This window comes from Microplitis demolitor, chromosome 5 (assembly GCF_026212275.2).
Source record: "Microplitis demolitor isolate Queensland-Clemson2020A chromosome 5, iyMicDemo2.1a, whole genome shotgun sequence".
Lineage (NCBI taxonomy): Eukaryota > Metazoa > Arthropoda > Insecta > Hymenoptera > Braconidae > Microplitis > Microplitis demolitor.
The window spans coordinates 15290272-15310930 of NC_068549.1; the positions used below are offsets into that span (position 1 = coordinate 15290272).

The 20659-nt window shown below is 30.9% G+C and overlaps 2 protein-coding genes across 3 annotated transcripts in view; one reads left to right on the forward strand and one right to left on the reverse strand.

The window, feature by feature from the left end:
* Nucleotides 1-389: 389 nt before the first annotated feature.
* LOC103580487 (moesin/ezrin/radixin homolog 1) overlaps nt 390-20659 on the reverse strand; it is a 65898-nt gene continuing 45628 nt past the window's right edge. For both annotated transcript variants that reach the window (XM_014443683.2, XM_014443682.2), the window contains 7 exons: nt 10671-10793; nt 4946-5218; nt 4529-4858; nt 2748-2990; nt 2491-2666; nt 686-902; nt 390-613 (listed from right to left, as the gene is read on the reverse strand). In XM_014443683.2, coding sequence (XP_014299169.1) covers nt 449-613; nt 686-902; nt 2491-2666; nt 2748-2990; nt 4529-4858; nt 4946-5218; nt 10671-10793 — 1527 coding nt within the window. In that variant the 3' untranslated portion in view covers nt 390-448. The remainder of the gene's footprint in view (nt 614-685; nt 903-2490; nt 2667-2747; nt 2991-4528; nt 4859-4945; nt 5219-10670; nt 10794-20659) is intronic.
* On the forward strand, nt 6596-7918 carry LOC128667784 (uncharacterized). The gene is made up of 3 exons (XM_053739335.1): nt 6596-6939; nt 7362-7641; nt 7729-7918. Exons 2-3 carry the CDS (start codon nt 7377-7379, stop codon nt 7815-7817), a joined length of 354 nt encoding a protein of 117 aa, XP_053595310.1. The 5' UTR covers nt 6596-6939; nt 7362-7376; the 3' UTR covers nt 7818-7918.

Here is a 20659-nt window from a genome sequence, read left to right on the forward strand (position 1 = left end):
ATTTTTCATTGATTGCTGTGCAACATAGTAACCAATGCTATTAAGTTTTTTTCCGTATAACTAGTATAGATTTGTTGAAATTCATTTAAACCAGGTAGATCTGATCGAATACATAGCGAGCATAGAAACGAAATCACATTGTAAGAAAAAATAACTTTTTTTTATGTGATTTTTTAGTTGATAATTAAAAATATTTTGAAAACATTAGAACGCGTGTTAGAAATATCAAAAGTAAATTATACACCGTTTTTTTTTCTTATCTCAAACTGTAACTTCTATAATCTTAAAATTGAATTCCGAAGTATGATCACATCTGATGTGTCCATCATGTTTTACATAAAAACAAGTACTATTTTGTTGAATAAATACAAAAATAATGACGAAACATATCAGTGATAAAATTATTCATTAGCATTCGGAGTTTTTTTTACAGAATGTTAGTCTTAATTTACATATTTTCAAATTGATCGACTCGGCGTTTAGTATTGCCTTTGCGAATTTCGCGGAGAGTTTTATATTTATCGCGTCCCTGACGTACATTTTCTCGGTGGATTTTATCCATCACCGTTTCTTTAGTTTCGTCTCGTGACTGTGCAAGATCTTGTTTCAAAGCCTAAAAAAAAAAATTACAACTAAAATTTTTATCCTTCAGCAGCATATTTTTAAAAGACGAATAATCACTTACCTTCAGTTGATCATGTAAACGTTCATTTCTTTCTGCAAGAGTACGGCGCTCTTCAACTGGGTCGATTATTGATTCATCAGTCGTTAAATCTTTAGTAACGTCACTGTGAGGAGCTTCGTCCTCACCTTCTTCCTCGCCATCTTCATTTTCTTGGACATGATGATGATAAGGAGTAGTATTTGCTTGGAATGCTCTATCTGCTTCTTCTTGACGTAATCTACATAATATCGTTAGAATTAAAAAATTATTTGAAATTATATACACTGGTCACAAAAATTAAGGGATATAAAAAAAATTCTAAATTTTTGGGTGATTTCCAACATGCTGTAACTCGGTGAAAAATGGTCGTAGAGTAAAAATAAAAAAAAGCGAATTGTAGCCTCAAGTTTATAGTTTTCAGATATGAACTTCAAATTTCTTTATCATGCACGGTTCCGAGATAATCCTAAGAAAATCGACGAAAAAAAAAATTTTCCAAATTTTTGCTCGTCTTCCAACAAGTTTATGGGCTTTAATAAAATTTTCTTTGATAATCTGACCTTATGAATCTTTTAGGAAATTTTATGCCCTTTAATTTGCTCAACGTTGGGCGCCAAATATGTAACGGGTTTTTCACCGCAAGAGATCTACCGGAGTGTCCGAGTAGACGTACTATTTGGCAACCTTGTTCAATTATTATTAAGTTGGGCGCCAGGTGATTTTATGATCACCAATAAACAATTATCAAAAATCGACTCAGGGTGGCGGATCGGGGAAATGTCAGGCACTTAAGATTACGATAAATGATTAATCAGAATTAAACAAAATGAATTAGTCGTATATTAAACAAATGAAATAATTAATCGGTATCACAAAAAGTATTGGTTACAACAAAATATGAATTGCCGTGGTCGGCGTAACTCGATATAAATAAAAATATTGCTCGCAAAAGTCGTAGTGATTGAAACACAAAAATCAGTTCGTACTTAAAAAAAAAAAAAAAAACAATCGTTTCACAAAATACAAATCAGTTATTTTATTGTCCGGAGATACACAAACACTGTAAGTATCACCGAAATACTTGACGAGTGACGTTAGAATATGGTATACGGGAAGACTCTACTGCCGCAACGAATGAGAGACAGATAATTCGTAATTATCAGAATTGCTCGAATCAAATAAAATATAAAATAATATTTTATTTCAGTAACTCGTTAAAATTGTACTATCATACCATTATTACACGTAATTAATTAATTGATTATTATTTCACAAAACGCATTTCACTTGTTCATAAAAAAAAAAACGGTCGTACACTTTATTCAGTTCTCGTGCCGAGGCTTCGGCTTATTCACTTGTTCACGAAAGCGGTTATGGTCAGTCGACATGATTTCTCGCGATTATTTGTTTGTTAATCAAAACTCGGATCATTTTCGAAAGTCGTAAATCAAATTGTTCAAACGTCGGGATCAAAATTGTTCTTTCGGTCAGAGTCGAATTGTTCAAAAGCAAAAACGCGGCGGTTCAGTCGGCGTCTCAACCGGATCGCCCGTCACAAATCATGCGGTGGATCGATTGCTCCGTCGAAGTCGAAATTTTTAATTCTAGATGTCACTAGAATTTTCTCATCGGGCAACTATTTAATATTTCAAATAATTTCAAACCACGAGTTGATGTCGAATTTTTCATCATGTTACAATGTATAATATTGTCCTTAAAATAAATTTCATTGTATTTATTGGGCAAAAAGATAGGTATTAATTACAGCATTGTATGAACAAATGTAAATAACATTTAATATTGATTAAAATAACATTTATAGATACCTGGCAGCTTCAACTTCTTCTTGTAATCGTCTAGCTTCCGCGTCTTTTACTTCAACTTCTTGTTGGATTCGTGATACTTCTTCTTTTTTGGCTCGGATTTCTTGTTCTAATTTAGCACGTTCGGCAGCTTCCATTTCTTGTGAACGTTCAAGTTTTTCCATCATAACAGTTAATTCCTGTGAAGAATATATACATAAAATAAATTTTATTTTTAACTTTATTTCATTAAAACTATAAAAAAGTGTGATATTAATTACTTTCTGGCGGTCTTCTAGTTCTTCTTTAGCAGCTTGCAACTGTTTTAATTGCTCTTCCAAACGTCTTATGATTTCTTGAGCTTCATTCAACTCAGCTTGCCGCCTATCCATTTCTTCGGACATACTTCGTAGCCTTTCTTCATACTCTTGTTGTTTCTTTTCAGCTCGTTCTCGTGCTGCTATTTCGAGTTGCAGCTTTTCACGTTGTTGTTGTTTAGCAATTTTTTCATCCCGAGCTTGAGCCTAATAAAAATAATTTTTATTAATATAAGTTTTATAATCATTATACCATAAATATAATCAAAATAATGTCATTATAAGAATAAACGTTTCGTTCAACTTTCAAAGGAGGTTACTGTTTCTTATGTTGAAAGAATCGAGCGTATGTTGAAGCGTGGAAACGAAGTCCGAATTAAGCCATAAATAATTATTTTTGTAACGTTTCGGTGACGATTGATCTTATTACAGCAATCAAAAACATTTATAGACTAAAATTTTAGAAAATTTGAAAATGACTTAATCGCTAATTTTTTTTTTTTTTTTTTTTTCAAAGAAATTATGAAAAAAATCGTCATCTTTAAAAATCTCGGTAATCATTCGTTCAACCGATCTCAAAATTGTATGAGATCTAAGCCTTGAAAAACTATTTTGATTGCTGTAAGATTTATTTGAATTGGCCATTTGTTTAATAGATATAATGAAACAAACGTTTGTAAAAATAATAATATTCGGTTTGTCATATATATTAACCCATGACAAGCACACTAGGTACAAAGTACGCACCCCAAAATTTTATTTCGTTATAATTCTTTGTGTATATTTAACAAAGGGTTCTCCCTTCCAGCGATGTTTTATTGAGACCTTAAAGAAGCGTGTTCAGTAGCCGTTGGTGAGATTCAGTTGTTACAACGCAGTGAGCGCAGAACGTTGTGGGTACTTTTTACCCAGTGTGCCAGTTAAGTGTAGTCAGTCAAGTGTTCAAGAATTTTTTCTCGAAACATATGAGTGTTTTTTCTTTTTATTTATAGTAAGTAATAATTTATGATTACAATTGTAGCACAAAATATTTATAAACCTATGAAAATTTATGTATTTATATGCATGCATAAGTCATATATATATCAAATATTTTTAGAGACATTTTGTCTCTAACAACGAAACAACTGTTTATTTGTATTTTTGTGCTGGAAAATAAAGATTTCAATGAGTAATAGATCTCTGATTTATTTAAAAACCCATTCTGTACCTACTTTTTAGCATACGCTGCTTTGATGCATTCAAGTAGCAAAATAACTATACTGTTTGGAGCGGATCAAAAAACGAACCTCACCATCTTCTAGAGCGCTTTTTAAGCTTTCCAAAACACTAAAATGTTTTATATTTTAGTCCATTAGAAACAAAAATATCGCCAAAAAACAAAACAATTTCAAAAACGCACTTTTTTTAGCTTCAATAATATTTTTATCTATTTCAATTGACACTAATTAATTTGATATTGTATCTATATTATAGAGAATTTTTTGAGCTTTAATTTAAAAAAATAAAATTTTCTAACTTTATTAGGGACCAAGACATTTGAAAATAAAATATGTTAGGTACTTTTCACCCTCAATGCCTAAAGAGGTATACCGTTTAGATGTGTGCTTGTCAGGGGTTAAACGAATCAACGGATTTGTCTTGCGACAAGTGAACGAATTCAAATACTTAAATTTGCCGTTTCACTTATTTCATTATAAAGTTATAGAACAATGTTAGAATTTTTGTCTAAAAAAATAAAGTACCTTCATTTGCTGTACATCAATAGTATCAGGTTTACGCCTGCGCATATAAAGTTCATGATTTCCCATACAAAGAACTAAAATTCTTTTATTAATCTTGACTCTTGGTGCGAAGAAAACGAAGTCAGGTGCCTTCTTGTCAATAGGTTTTATTATGAATTTTCTCTCATTAAACGATATGTTTCTTATTTCAGACCAAGGGAAACCAATTTTCGGAGTCAACTTATCATCTTTTTCATAAATATTCAAACCTAAAGCATCCACACCTAACCAAAGTTCAGTTCCTTTTTTGTTTCGGATTTCAAAGTAATTTACTCCATACATTTCTAAATCCTTAAAGCGATAAATAAAAAATTTAATGATTATACGAATGTTGAAGATACTAATGAATGAATAGATATAAGAGAAAATATGATGTACCTGAGCAATTTTAAGATATTCCATCATAGCATCTTCGCGAAGCATTCCCCGATGCTCTTGCCACCATGTAGTAATAGAACTTTCCCATTCTTCCTTACTCATTTTATGCTGATCCATAACTCGTTGAGGCAGAAGACGATCATTGGCAAGAAATCCGGGTATATGAACTACTTTTTGGAAATCACCATGTCTTGCTTGAACTGCATAAGACGCTAAAAGCACAGATGTTTCTGGAGGACAGTAGATTTCATCCGTAAGGATAGCATTCTTTACCTGCAAAATATGGAAATAATTGTTAAAATATCGTTTTATCGCATAGCATTTTTTGAACGATTTTAATTCTTCAACAAAATAGTACATCGCGTAACAAGTGGACTAAGTTAGCCATGAAGAGATTTTTTGGTAATCATGTCAAAATTACCAAAATACATCACATAACTATTAATGGCAATAGAAAATTCCAAGAAATCCTCTTACATTAGTTCAATATTGTAAGTGCAAAAACTAAACAAACATTTTCTGATTTGATTTTCCAAATCATACTAAGTAACCCAAATAACTATTACGTGGATGTTTATAACTCGAAATTGGATAATTATTGGGAAATTCTATGATATTATTTTTTTATTATAAAGAAAGCTATTAGAGGTGTCCCCCTCCAATTTCGTTGAGGCTAAAATATGTTATTCTACTTCAAATTCAAAGAGACACTTTCTTTCGGTGCAAGAACATTCTTAGTGGGTAAAATGGACTCATAATCTGATCCACCTTAAGAGGTAATTTTGAGGTTTCATATACTTACAATCAATATTTTTTCAATCGATATTACATACTTGTAAAGCAGATCTATTGCAACTAACTAAGCAGAAAAAAATAGAAAATACGTGTTTTTACGTTTAAAAACAAATATATACCTTCAAGATAAACTACCACCCCTCAAAAAGATTAAATCATTTTTAATGAATAAATGAATAAACGAATTTCTATATCTATTTCTATTTTTATATAATGTAACAGAGGTTTCACTACCGGGGATCTACCGGAGTGGCGTCCGAGTAGACGTACTATTTGACAACCTTTAGTAGGAGAGCTGGCAACAATTTTTGGGTAGGTATTTGAGGCAAGCTGAAAACTTGTCCTATACCTCTCCTATTATACCCCAATACGAAACTGCAGACCTGGCTGGTGAGTAGCGGGGCTAACTCAACCCCTAAATTTTTAAAAATATTATTTTTTTATTTCGAAAAATGTATTTGAGGCAATATGCAATTTTTATATGTTGTAGTTTAATATTTAAAGAATAAAAAAAAAAATAAGCCAGATGATTTAGTCGGGATTTTAAAATTGCCAGACGCGTGCAAAAACATTTTGAAAAAAAATACAAAAAATGTATTTGAGGCAACTTGAAATTTTAACAGGATATTATTTATAATTAAAAAATAAGATCCTCAAAAAGACAGGTCATTTCTGTGGGTCTTTCTACCTGCCAGGTGATCCAACAACTTATATATAAGTGCGAGTGCGTAGCGCTATAGACAAGCTGTAGCGTGAGGGAGAGCGTATATCGGCAGCTGTCTGCGTCCTTGCTTGCCGCGTTACTATTGGCTTTGACGAGGTCACGTGACATATAATAGCCACGAGGTTTTCAATCGGAATTTTGGAGTCGTTATTCTCAGTCGTACATTTTTAACATTGATGTTACACGTTTTATAAAGTAAATAATTTTAAAATGTCTAGTGAAAAGTTAAGTTGTGTCATTTGTAAAAAAAGTGATAATAAAGTGATTGCGTTTGTAGAAAAAACTCTCAATAAAAGTCATGAAGTGTTAGAAATCTGTAAATATCATGGACTAAAATATAATAACGTGGTTTTGCCAGTGATTCCTAACCTTACAGATGGTTATCATACAAGTTGTTATAAAAATTTTTTAGCGTTGATGAAAAAATACTATGACAATGCTGTGATAAGATCTAATGTTTCTACTCCTATAAAAGGTATTGTATTAATTTACTTATTTTTCAAGCGATATATGCTCATAACGAAATTGAAGCATTCACTATATTGAGTTTACCAATTTTTTTACTGACACTATAAAACATTCCGTATACTTTTATTATTATTGTATCTTTTACCTGCCTAACTCAATACAATAGCTGTAACATCTGTATTCACAAATACTACCTGCTCGAATTCTGAGGGTCTCTCAAAAACTGTTAGAAGTTATTTCAATATAGAATTTTTAACTTTATTTTTAAATATTTTATTTTTTTTAATCAAAGGTTATTATTTTGAAAACTACACGTTGGAATTTAAAAAGAATGCTACTTTTGTAAATAGTATTTAGTGCTTAGTCAAAAAAACAAAACCGGATCCCGGCACCAAAACTAGTGTTGACCAGTGTAATTTTTTATTGCAGACAATTTATTATCCGATGATTCCCCTCAACAAAGTACGTTTACCACCGTGCAAAGCTGAATTACAACAACATCTTTTACGAACGCAATATATAACGAGTATTTGGAGAAATGCATATTTACGATTCCCCAGCTCTTTGACACCGGATAGAAACGGATGGGCACTTAATGAGGATACGCTAGATTTTCACTGGTTTGACGGAGATTGTATACCACAATCAGTATTCGACGCTCTTGTCCATGACAATAATAAACAAAATGATATTGGAAATGTTATTGCAGGTGCGTATAAATAGTCTTTTTTTAATAACTGCTGTATTCGAATTACTATGATTAATTAAAAAAATCAATATATATTTCTTTTCGTAGATGATGCAGAGGATGATGAAGCGGACACAGATGAATCTGAAGAAGATTCTGATAGCTCTGATGAAGGAGCATCCACAGATGAAGAATAACAATTTATTTATGAATTAAATTTATATTTTTGTACTCATAATTTTGCCGTTGTATAATTATTTTCTCTCAATAAATCCGATTTTGTAATTGTCTATTTTTGTAATCGTTACTTTCTTTATTTAATACGTTAGCCATTATTAATTTTCACGTGAAAAAAATATTCAATTTTTGTATAAATTTTAAATTATATATGCTAAAAAAATATAACACAATAAATATATCCATTTAACACACATAAATCAACACAATCATTTTTATATAAACCGTTTTTAGCAGAAATTCATAAAATTTTATATTTTTTACTCCAAAATTCCGATTGAAAACCTCGTGGCTATTATATGTCACGTGACCTCGTCAAAGCCAATAGTAACGCGGCAAGCAAGGACGCAGACAGCTGCCGATATACGCTCTCCCTCACGCTACAGCTTGTCTATAGCGCTACGCACTCGCACTTATATATAAGTTGTTGGATCACCTGGCAGGTAGAAAGACCCACAGAAATGACCTGTCTTTTTGAGGATCTTATTTTTTAATTATAAATAATATCCTGTTAAAATTTCAAGTTGCCTCAAATACATTTTTTGTATTTTTTTTCAAAATGTTTTTGCACGCGTCTGGCAATTTTAAAATCCCGACTAAATCATCTGGCTTATTTTTTTTTTTATTCTTTAAATATTAAACTACAACATATAGAAATTGCATATTGCCTCAAATACATTTTTCGAAATAAAAAAATAATATTTTTAAAAATTTAGGGGTTGAGTTAGCCCCGCTACTCACCAGCCAGGTCTGCAGTTTCGTATTGGGGTATAATAGGAGAGGTATAGGACAAGTTTTCAGCTTGCCTCAAATACCTACCCAAAAATTGTTGCCAGCTCTCGGACTAGTATTACTTGAAGTTCATAGGAAACTTACTTTTCAAGTCAATCTCTTAGGTCAACGGGTAGTGGGTTAAACTTTCGAGCGCAAGGTCCACGGTTCAAATCCTACACAAGCCCCAATTTTTTTTTTTAATTTTTATAGAAATAATTATATATAATTGAATATAATTGAATATAGCTATACATAATTATATATGATTATATAGAGCCATTTTTTCCCTATAATTTTTATACCCTGATGGGCATGAACAGACATGAACATATCTGATCAGACCTGAAGACTCATGCCTGTTCATGTCTGATCAGATCTGATCATTTTTTCCCAGGATAGTAACTTTACAATTTTTTTTACTGTAAAATGTTAAAATGCATGGATCTCATGAATAGTGCACTTTAGCAATATAAGTGTCATAGGCAATTTTGTAGAAGATGAAATTTCCTAAAATATTGGTCCAATACATATTTTATGTAAGATGAGCCGTTTCTTCACTATTAACAAAAATAAATGAAAAAAGTGAAAAATTGACTTTCGGAGCTGATACAATCGACATGGATCAAGTTAGACCAAAACCGTTTCATACACTTTTAAAAAGCAACAATTACTTTACAAATAAGAACTGGTTTCAAAACGATAGCTTAAAACTGGGCTAAGTTACATTAATTTAAAAGAAAAGTTATTTGATTTACATGCATTTTTAATGGGAAAACTTTGATGCTCAAGAGGAAGTACTTTAAATTAAAATTAAGAGCTGAAATTTTCAAGGAATTTTTTTCTCAATATAAATAACGAAATTTTCTTGTGTTCGCTGAAAAAAACAATCGTTCGTTTCAAATGGAGCACCCTATTATAGAACCAAAAGCTCATAAACCCACGCCAGTGGAAGCTTATCAGTTAATTAAATTATTTTTTAAGTAAAATAAATGATATTAGTACCAGATGATAATTGTAAAGTTAGAATTGGAGTTTCTAATTGGAATTAGAGATATAAGGATTGAAACGAGGACAAGAAAGGCAGTTTGGAGGAAGGAGCAGGGTCTTGTTTAGTTGACGGAGCTGAAAAGAATTGTTAGAGTAAGTGGAGCTTGTTTATAATTATTGTCGGTAAAATTTAAATAAAATTATCAAATAAAAATGAATATAAATAAAGTCTGTTACAGCCATACCGTAGTCAGTTACCCCTTGAATGAATAAATTTTTTTTTTAACGCAATAACCGTACTTCCTATTCATTTCTGCTCTTTCGATTGTAATGAGTCTACTTTAGAAATATGCAATATTCCCTTTTCTATTGAAATTTTGTCATTTTAAATTGTTGTTGATAGTTAATTTTAACTGCTTTATACGCATCGGAGTATATTTATCATCTTTTTCCTTGTAAATTATTATCCACTTCGTACTTTGAAAAAAATTTTTTAAATTTTGAAAGTATATGAAACCTCAAAATCAACGCTTAAGTTGGTCAAGTTCAGAGATCCCTTTTACCCTGTGAAAATATTTTTTAACCGGAAAAAAAAATTATGTCTCTTAGAATATGATGTAGGATGACATATTTCAGCCGCAACAAAATTAGAGGAGGACACCTTGAATACTTTCCTTGTAAGTCCAAATATGTAGCTATTAGAATAAATTAGAATAGAAAAAGTATATTGAACATGATTACACAAAAAAAAAAAAATTTCGACTGAAAGTAAATATTCTTGATTCAAGAAAATTTTCTTGAAAACCTCATTTTTCTCGAATAAAGTAAAAATCTCCTCTGGCCAAAACCAATTTTCTTTAACCTAGACAAATTCTCTGAGCTCAAAAAGATCTTGACTTGGTTTCCGAAAACATTTGTCTTTCAAAATATTTTTTGATTGAATATCACTTGTTTTGCTGTGTATTCTTGTCAATATTTAACATAATTTTTAATCTACACATGAGAATCTATGTCATTAAAAAAATAATGCCATGGAATATAATATCACATACTTGAAGATAAAACAGACGAAGTGTGATGTCTTGAATTATTTCTTCAGCAACATCCTCGGGGTAGAATTTCGCTCGAAACTTGAACTGCAAAGGATTTTCTTTTTTGACTTCTTGGCTCATAACCTGAAAAAAAAGGGTAAAGGAATAATGATAAAGATGATAGTAAAAAGATATAATATCAAATAAAAATCAAAAGTGAACATGCTTTAAAATTTTTTTAAAAGTTGTCATTTTTAAGGAGGTTGGGGCGTTAATGGCAACGATGGAAAACTTTGAATGAATTTATTTCGAACGATTTAGTAATTTGAAAAAATTTTTTTTAAAATTACACGCTGTTAGGAAGCTTGTTTAGCTATAAATCAAATTTAACCATTACAGAAAGTCTTTTTTGCAACTCATGGTAAGAAAGCACGTCTTTGATTGGATAAAAATAACACTACAAAGAATAAATATCGCGAAATACCCACATTGTTCGTGAAAAATATGGCAAATCTACACTTTATATATATATATTAGGGTGATTCAAAAAATAATAATTTTTTTTTTTTTCGCAAACAGGTTCAAAAGTTTCATTTAAATAAAAAAAGAGGCCTGTGAAAATTAGAGCTCTTAATCTCAACATTAAGAGATTCCGCATTGCACTTTTCTATTTTCCACAAAAATAACATGGAAAAAATTTTTTTTTCGTCTTTTGATTTTTATAAGTAGCTAACGATGTGTCATAGGAATAATTAGCATTGTTTTCTAGTTATTTTTATTTTAATGTCAAGTTCATAACAAAATAGTCTGATCGATTTTAAGAGCTTGACATTGAAATAAAAATAACTAGAAAACAATGTGGAATTATAAGAATAACTTCTAGGAAATAAAATTGTCTACAAAAAAGGTCACATGATATTTTGTAATAAGTCTGATAGATTCACCGGAAAAGTATAAATATCTCAAAATTTAATATGAATTCGACTTCTACCTTAACTAACTTTTGAACAAATAGATTTATCAAAAAATGATAAGAACCTTTTTTTGTAGAGCATTCAATTCTCTATAAAAGTATGGCAATTGATTTTTTCTATGATGCATCGTTAGCTAGTTATAAAAATCAGAGGACGAAAAAAAGGTTTTTTCCATGTTAGTCTTATGGAAAATAAAAGAGTGCAATGCGGAACCTCTAAATGTTAAAATTAAGAGCTCTAATTTTCACAGGCGTCTTTTTTATCCAAACAAATATATATGGGGCATTCCACGCCAAATCGGACGGTTTTAAGAATTTTAATTTTTAATTTCCGTCATTTTTTGATATTCTTTAGTACGCATAAAAAAAATCATTCTCCTAAATTTTGAGATTTTTTTGATCATTGGTTCAAAAGATAGGACATTTTCGAAAAAACCGCTCTTTTCATGGTTTTTTGCTTATAACTTTTTGAAAATTTGTTTAAATAAAAAATATTTCTAAAAAATTATTTGTACTTTTTTTCCAAAAGTACATGGAACAACGAAACTTTTTTATTCTCTGAGTTTTTTTATTTAAACAAATTTTCAAAAAGTTATAAGCAAAAAACCATGAAAAGAGCGGTTTTTTCGAAAATGTCCTATCTTTTGAACCAATGATCAAAAAATCTCAAAATTTAGGAGAATGATTTTTTTTATGCGTACTAAAGAATATCAAAAAATGACGGAAATTGAAAATTAAAATTCTTGAAACCGTCCGATTTGGCGTGGAATGCCCCATATATATATATATATATATATATATATATATATATATATATATATATATATATATATATATATATATATATATATATATATATATATATATATATAGACCGCTTTTTTTTGCGACTTTTCTTTTCTTGCTCCCATCCCGAAATTTTGTTGAAAATACCCCCAAAAAAATTTGAAGGTATTTTTGGGGTGGGGTAGTACGGGCCACTAAATCGAATTTTTTCATAGAATTCTTGTTTCTTCTCTCATTATCTCATAAACAACAAGGCCTACAGAAAAAATGTAAGTGACAATTTTATAGAAACTTTAATTTCCTACAAAAAAAGTCCTTAGCACTGAATCACTCAGAATCATATTTTCCGATATATTAGTCAATTAAAAAATCAATATTTTCTAAGATTTGTTTCGACATTTTATGGGAATTCAATCTTACGTAAACTTCAATAACTAATATCTCAGAAAATATCAATCTTAGTGATTTGGTGCTAAGGATCTTTTTTGTAGGAAATTGAATTTTCTATAGAATTGTCACTTACATTTTTTCTATTAGCTTTGTTGTTTATGAGATAATGAGAGAAAAAAAAAGAATTTTATGAAAAAATTCGGTTTAGCGGTCCGTACTACCCCACCCCTATGTGTTACGACTTCGCAACAATAGACACTTTTGTAGAGCATTTAATTCTGAGAAAATTCCGACTTTGGGCGAGATGATATCATAAAATGCCGCGGAATTATGGAAGTTTAAAAAATAAAAACCCAAGTTTACGTGTATTTTAAATGGGAAATCTTCACCAGCTCCGGGAAAATACTTAATATTAATATTAAGGGCTCAAACTCTCAGGAAATTTTTTAAGGAATATTTTCAACAAAATGTTGGGATGGGAGCAAAAAAAAAATAGTTGCAAAAAAAAGCAGTCTAATATATATATATATATATATATATATATATATATATATATATATACATATATATATATTAGGGTGCTCCATTTGAAACGAACCTTTTTTAACTTCCCGCTTCGAAAATCAATGATTTTCAAAAATTTCGGGAAGTTATTGTTTTCACCACGATTTTCGAAAATCGAATTTTCATCAGATGTTGACGTTTTGGGTATCCTAGGAAGCTGTTCTGACTATTTTCAGAATGATGTCCGTGTGTGTCCGTCCGTCCGTCCGTCCGTCCGTCCGTGTGTGTGTGTGTGTGTGTGTGAATGGTCTATAACTTTTTAACTAATCGATCGGTTTGGATGTTTAAGGCGGCATTCGAAAGAACTTGTTGGCCATCAACTTTCCTGAAAATTTTTAGATCATTCGATCAAGTAGACTCGAAAATATTGGCGAATTACGAAAAAAAAAAAATTTTTTTTTTTCTAGTTTTTTATTGATTTCTCAGAAGCGAATTGAACGATTAACGCCAAAATCTAATCAACTCTAGAACTCAATAAAACGCGTTGAATGCCGCCTTAACCATCTCAATTGGTTGATTTTATCGAGAGATATCGTTGGAGAAAGAAATGGTAAAAAACGGTTTTTTTTTAATACCTTCAAGACGGCTGAATCGATCGCTTTCAAATTCTAATCAGCTCTAGAATTTAATAAAATGCGTCTATTGCAATCTCAAACGTCAAAATCGGTAAATTAATTCAAAAGATATCAGCGTTGAAAAGTTAAAAAAATAACATTCTATGGTATTTTTTCCAGATAAATCAAAATGTACTGTACTAAAATGTGTCTAAAATCTTACAAACTTTTCCTCTTTATGGTCTCATTTGATCATTATATAATGCCATCAAACTTGTTCTTTAGTTAAAACCATATCATCAAGGAAAAAATCGAAAAACACTGTTTTTAATAATTTTCTCAAATATTTTATATATTATTGCTCTGACCTAAGTCAAAACTCATTTAAATGTTGATTTCGATTACTGACATTGATTTCTGCCGTAATACATTTAGTTTATTGAACATAATCGGAAATTAAAATTTAAAAACCGCTTGTTCATTAATGATTTTCGATTTTTAAACTTTTAAACTTTAGCATGAAGCGTAACTTGTTAGAGTTTGAAAAGCTCGAAGAGCCCGAAAATATATTCACATTAATATTTTCGAGCTCCTTGAGCTCGAAAACAGCGGACCCTTACTAAAAGAAACGATTTGAAACGATTCGAAAAAAAAAATTTTAAATACTTTTTAATGCTTTTGAATACTTTGGAATCGCCATTCTTATGGAAGTTTAACATTGCAAATCGTTTCGAATCGTTTCTTTTAATCAGGGGAAAGTTTTGGGGCTGGCCCGCAGGGCCAACCGACGCCCAGATTTTTTTTTTTCAGCGAACACAAGAAAATTTTGTTATTTATGTTGAGATTAAAATTCCTTAAAAATTTCAGCTCTTAATTTTAATTTAAAGTAATTCCTCTCGAGCATCGAAGTTTTCCCATTAAAAATGCATGTAAATCGAATAACTTTTCTTTTAAATTAATATAACTTAGCCCGGTTTTGAGCTATCTTTTTGAAACCAGTTCTTATTTGTAAAGTAATTGTTGTTTTCTATAAAATAAGTTATATAATTTACAAAATTACCATAAAGAACTTTGTCATATGAGAACAGTTCAAAAGTTATGAGCTCTCGAAGTCTTATTATTTAAATTATTTACTCACAACAATTAAAATATTGACGAAAAAAAATTTATTTCAAAATTCGGTAAAAAAATCCAATGCACTACGTATATAAGCAGAAAATTTTATTTCCAAGAGCTCAAGAAATTTGAGCTTCAAAAATGTCAATTATAGATTCATTTAAATTATTATCTGTTGAAAATAATTTGAATCAAGATTCTTTATCACTATTTTAAATTTATAAAAAAAACTAATAGAAAGTTCATCATATATCATTAATAGTTGTTTATTCATTTATTTTTTCTATTTCTTGATTACATAAATCTATTAAAATAAATTTTTTTTTGTTTTGAATAGCAGCTAAAAGCTAATTTTTCGATAAGTTCAAATTTAAAATTATAAAAACTACTGAGAAATTTGATATCTTCAAAATTTAAATCAACTTAGAGTGACTTAGAATTCTGAGTTTGTGGAAAATGAAAAAAATACATACAGCGATAGATTAACTTATTGATATACTTTATTCTCACAATACTTAAAACTTTTATACCATAAAAATAAAAGTCGCAGTGTATTTTACCTTATTTCATTTAAATGATTGTTTTTTACTGTCTGTAGCATTAATTTTGAATAACATCAATTTTAAAACTCATAGTTATTTAAAAAATACATAATTTTTATCAAAAAAAATTTTATAATAAAGATGATGTTTTTCATTTACAATTAATTTTTAAGATCAGAAAATATCATAGCAAGACTTCAATAGATTCAAAATTATCACAAACTAAGTAAGGATTCGAAAAGATAGTTAGCACTGTATTTTCTTAATTTTTAAAATTAAAACCCGAGTCAACATCTTGACTAATGACATAAGTTGATATTTTTTAATTTTGTGAATAGAATTTTCATTAAAAATTATGCTTGTTCTTTTTTAACTGCATAAATGAATCGAAATTCAAATATAAAATTATGAACTTTTAGTAAACTTCCGCAACAATTACAGTAGAATTCACTTATAACGACGTCGCTTATAACGACTAACCGTTTTTAGCGTCAATATTATTTACTCAAGTTCGGTTCAATAGTTAGATACTGAGAAAATGTAAACGTTTAGTGCGACTCCGGTTTGAGCGACAAACCGTTTATAGCGACCATTTTTTACGATAATTCGTCCGTTTAAAACGACGCGCCGTGTTTTGTTTCAATTTAGGTAACAAATGACCAATACCTCGGCCCCCTCACTTTCCCCGCGCGCTTCACCGTTTAATTCTCCTTATTGGCGCGCGTAAATCACAGTTAGTGTTTGTCACCTGTTATGACAAGTTCATAAAGCACCATAAAATGAGTTCTGTGAAGAGAAAGTGTTTTACAATTGAAGAAAAGAGTGCAATATTACACAGATTAGAATCAAACACGACCCTCGCAAAGAACTTTGGCGTATCTTATTCTACAATATCAACAATAAAGAAGAATAAATACAAGATCGAGCCGCTATTTAATGCCAATGTTTTGAAATGCAAACGTGTAAGAACTTCTACTCATGAGCAGTTGGATAAGGCATTGTTACAGTGGTTTAAGCTTCAGCGCGACCGGGGAATACCTCTTAATGGACCTCTGCTACAAGAGAAGGCAAATTTTTTTGCTAGACAGTTAGACATGCAAAATTTCATGTGTTCCATGAGTTGGATAAACCGTTTTAAAGTACGACACAACATCGTCAGTGGAAAGATTGTTGGCGAGTCTTTGTCAGTACAACAGAGTGATGTACACGATTGGTTAGAAAAAGTTTGGTCTACTCTACGTGCTCAATTTAGTGATGATGAAATTTTTAATGCAGATGAGACCGAGTTGTTTTATAAATTAACCCCAAACAAGACGTTGAAATTTAAAGGTGAAAAATGTACAGGAGGAAAATTATCAAAGGAGCGAATAACAGTGATGGTGGCAACCAACATGAGTGGCACAGCTAAAAAAAAACTTCTCGTAATCGGGAAATCTCAACGTCCCAGATGTTTTAAGAATGTACGGCATTTGCCAGTGGATTATGAGAGCAATCGAAAAGCCTGAATGACTGGTGACATTTTTATCAAATGGGCACGCGCATGGGATCGTGAACTTACGAAAAAGAATAAGAAAATCCTGCTGTTAGTTGACAACTGTCCTGCACATCCCCATATTGCAGGCTTGAAAAGTATAATCCTAGTATTTCTGCCTCCAAACACGACATCAGTGTTGCAACCCATGAATCAAAGGATCATTCGAGCTTTGAAAGCACATTTTCGTAAAAACCTTGTTTTAAAAATGATCCAGTTTCTAGATGGCGGATGCAGTAGTGTTGAGTGCTCGAAGATCACTGTTCTTGACGCTATTCTAATGATTCAAGATGCCTGGACTCAACTTAAGCAAGGAACAATTTCTAACTGTTACAAACATGCTGGTTTTATCCGAAGCAATGGAGAATGTACCATAACTTCAGATGATTTTAACGAAGAAGTACCGCTGAGCATTTGGGCGAAGGCTATTGATAAGCATCAGTTACCCATAACAAACGAGGACTTTGAACAATACGCGCGTGTCGATGATGCTGTCGCCACTTGTGAAGAGCCGTCTGATGAAAACATTGTGGATAATATCATCGCCGACGACGCGAATAGCAAAGATAGCGACGGTGATGATGACGAACCAGAGTTTTATCCAACCTTGAGTGTATCTGAAGCTCTGAAGGCTGCGGAAACGCTTAATGTATTTGTTCAGACTAACTTTGATGATGATCATATGAAAACAATGATGTCACGAATTCACAATGCTATCCGAAGTTCTTACTACCGAACAAAAGTCTGTCAAAAACAAACCCAAATAACAGATTTCCTACGTTAGTTACAGTATTACAGTACATTACGTACCTATGTTTGTAATTTGGTATGTATTACTTATTTGTGTACATATAAGAATAATTAAAATAAACATATGTAACTGATTTCTACAACATGTTTTATTTACCTAAATAGGAAAATCAAACTTTCGCACTTATAATACATAATTACATACATATGTAAATATCCGTTTAATACATCATCCAGTTACTACGACATAATATCGCTGGTCCCTTGAAGGTCGTTATATCCGGATTCTACTGTATCTTTAAAAAACGAAAAGATCTATAATAGCATACGTTAGTAATATTTAAGTGTCAGATACTCCAAATAGAAATTAAAAATTATTTTTTTTTATTCAAAATAAAAAAAAAATTTATTTTAATAGATTTATGTACTTAACCCTACGGAACCATCGTGTAGAGAGATTCTCTCACAGTTCTTTTAAAACTTTTTTTTCTTTCTAAATTGAAATGGAATGACCCCCTGAAAATTTTTTTACCTTCCTAAAATTTAATGCTCTAAATGATACTAAAAAAAACAAAATTTTTTAAACTTGAAAAATAAAGAAAAAAAATTATTTGTTCATTAACTGTGAGAGTTGCTCTCATCGCGCGAGTTAAGTCAGGCATAAAAAAAATTGCTGTTCGTATTACTTCGTTTCATCTCGGCGGTCTCCGTGGTATCTAGCCGCCATTTTAAATGTATATAGATATGCAAATAAACAGTATTCTAAAAGTTGTTCACAAGTGTACCTGTATACCAGTATTATAATCAAGATAACAAATTTAATAATTTCTAAATAATTATTTATAAAAAACAATTTAAAAAGAATTATTATTTAATTTTTAGTATTTAAACAAATAATATTTTATGTTGTATTTTACTTGATATATATCCTAAAATTATTTAAATATTTTTTAAATTTCGCTCTTGGCGCTTGCGCAATAGGCGTGAGATTTTCTCTCATCACGATAGCAATGACTGTGGTACGAGAGGCGTATGTTCTGAAGGGTTAAGAAATAGAAAAAGGAAATAAATAATCAACTATTAATGATATGATGGACTTTCTACTAGTTTTTTTTTATAAATTTAAAATAGTGCTAAAGAATCTTGATTCAAATCATTTTCAACAGATAATAGTTTAAACTGATAATTTAAATGAATCTTTAATTGAGGCTTTTGAAGCTCAAATTTATTGAGCTGTTGAAAATAAAATTTTCTGCGTATATACGTAGTATATTGGATTTTTTACCGAATTTTTAAAGAACTGTTGTCTCTATACTCAATACTTTAATTGTTGTTACGTCGATAACGGAAATCCGATGTGAATTGTCATCCTATTAACGTAAAAAAGGGTAAATTTTAATAGAGTCACCACCTGGTGGTGTTTTATCTAATTTCTTCACCACTTTGGGTCGCACCGTAAACGCGCGCGCTCATTATAGCGTCGGTTTCGCTGTGCATCATCGTCGCACTCATGCCTTCAGCATATCTCTGTCGCGCGGTTGTCTGATTTTCCGTTCGTTCGAACCAACGAACCGGTGTCACCGCGTGTTTCTGCACCAGTTGACTACGAGTCTTACTAACGAGCGCCCACACTGTGAGCATTCTCTCTATAATTCTCAAGCCAACAATCAAATATTCATTAATAAATTGATAATCCGCTATAATTCACTTCCATCGTGGAAGGATAAGTATTTCTTGATATCATCTAGGTATTAATTAAATATATCTCATTAAAATTAAATCATTTTTTTGTCCATCTTCAAACCGCGCGTATTACGTTGTACGAAAAACAAGCCACACTCGGTTAAGCGTGGGTCTCGCCCATTCAACCCGGGATTCATTTGTGTTTTATTGCGTATTCGATCAATTGTGTTCGGTATTTAATATTAATATTAGTATTAATATTAAATAATAACAACACAAATTGATCTTGAACCTATAATAATCATATACCGTTCATTCCTATAAGCGTTCAGTGTATCTTAATTAGAATAACACGCGTTCGTTCATTATCATTACACTTCAATTATCATATCGTGAACAATTACCTGAATTCAACAAACATTCAAGTAACGGCCTCGTCGCCAATCAATCATCGATCAATTCCAATTGATCAGATTCAATTCACTGCAGTACATATTCGTCTCCGTCACGTTACATAACCGAATCATCTAATTCAACAATCTAATTTAAAAATCAATCAGATTAACGTTTAATCACACCTTATTGTTCATCGACAATATAATTGAACTTCTAAGTTCTTTCTAACGAATTTCAATATCTTAATATTCTGCGCGATTCAAATCGTAAGGCCGATCTGATCCATCGGTAATTTCGCCTCTGCGCATATACACTTGAAAGCTTTCATCAATCACTCGATCTCTAGTACCAAGTACTATCTAATTGTCCCGCCGCGGACAATTAGATCGCTCTTGCCTATATACAGACGTGTATATAGTGCCTAAAATTCTCACAAAATAAACACGCCGATTTCGCATCGCGTAATTTATAACTACAAACGCTCACATATTACATACACTTGCACACATACACGCACATATCCACATTAGTCTTGTACCAATTGTTCAACGAGTTATCATCATTCTTCTTGTAACAATATTCTCGTGTTTATCATTGTAACATCTTCAAAGGGTTTTATGCCGTAGTGCTTTCCCTAACTTTTTTGGGTCAAAATATACTCTTCATTTTGATACCTAAATCACGTCTTTTATTTACTAATACCTATTTTACCCATTCACTCTCCT

Coding starts and splice junctions, on each gene's coding strand:
- LOC128667784 (XM_053739335.1), top strand. CDS start 7,377: ATGATTCCCCTCAACAAAGTACGTTTACCACCGTGCAAAGCTGAATTA. Junction 7,642..7,728: donor TATTGGAAATGTTATTGCAG/GTGCGTATAAAT, acceptor TTCTTTTCGTAG/ATGATGCAGAGGATGATGAA.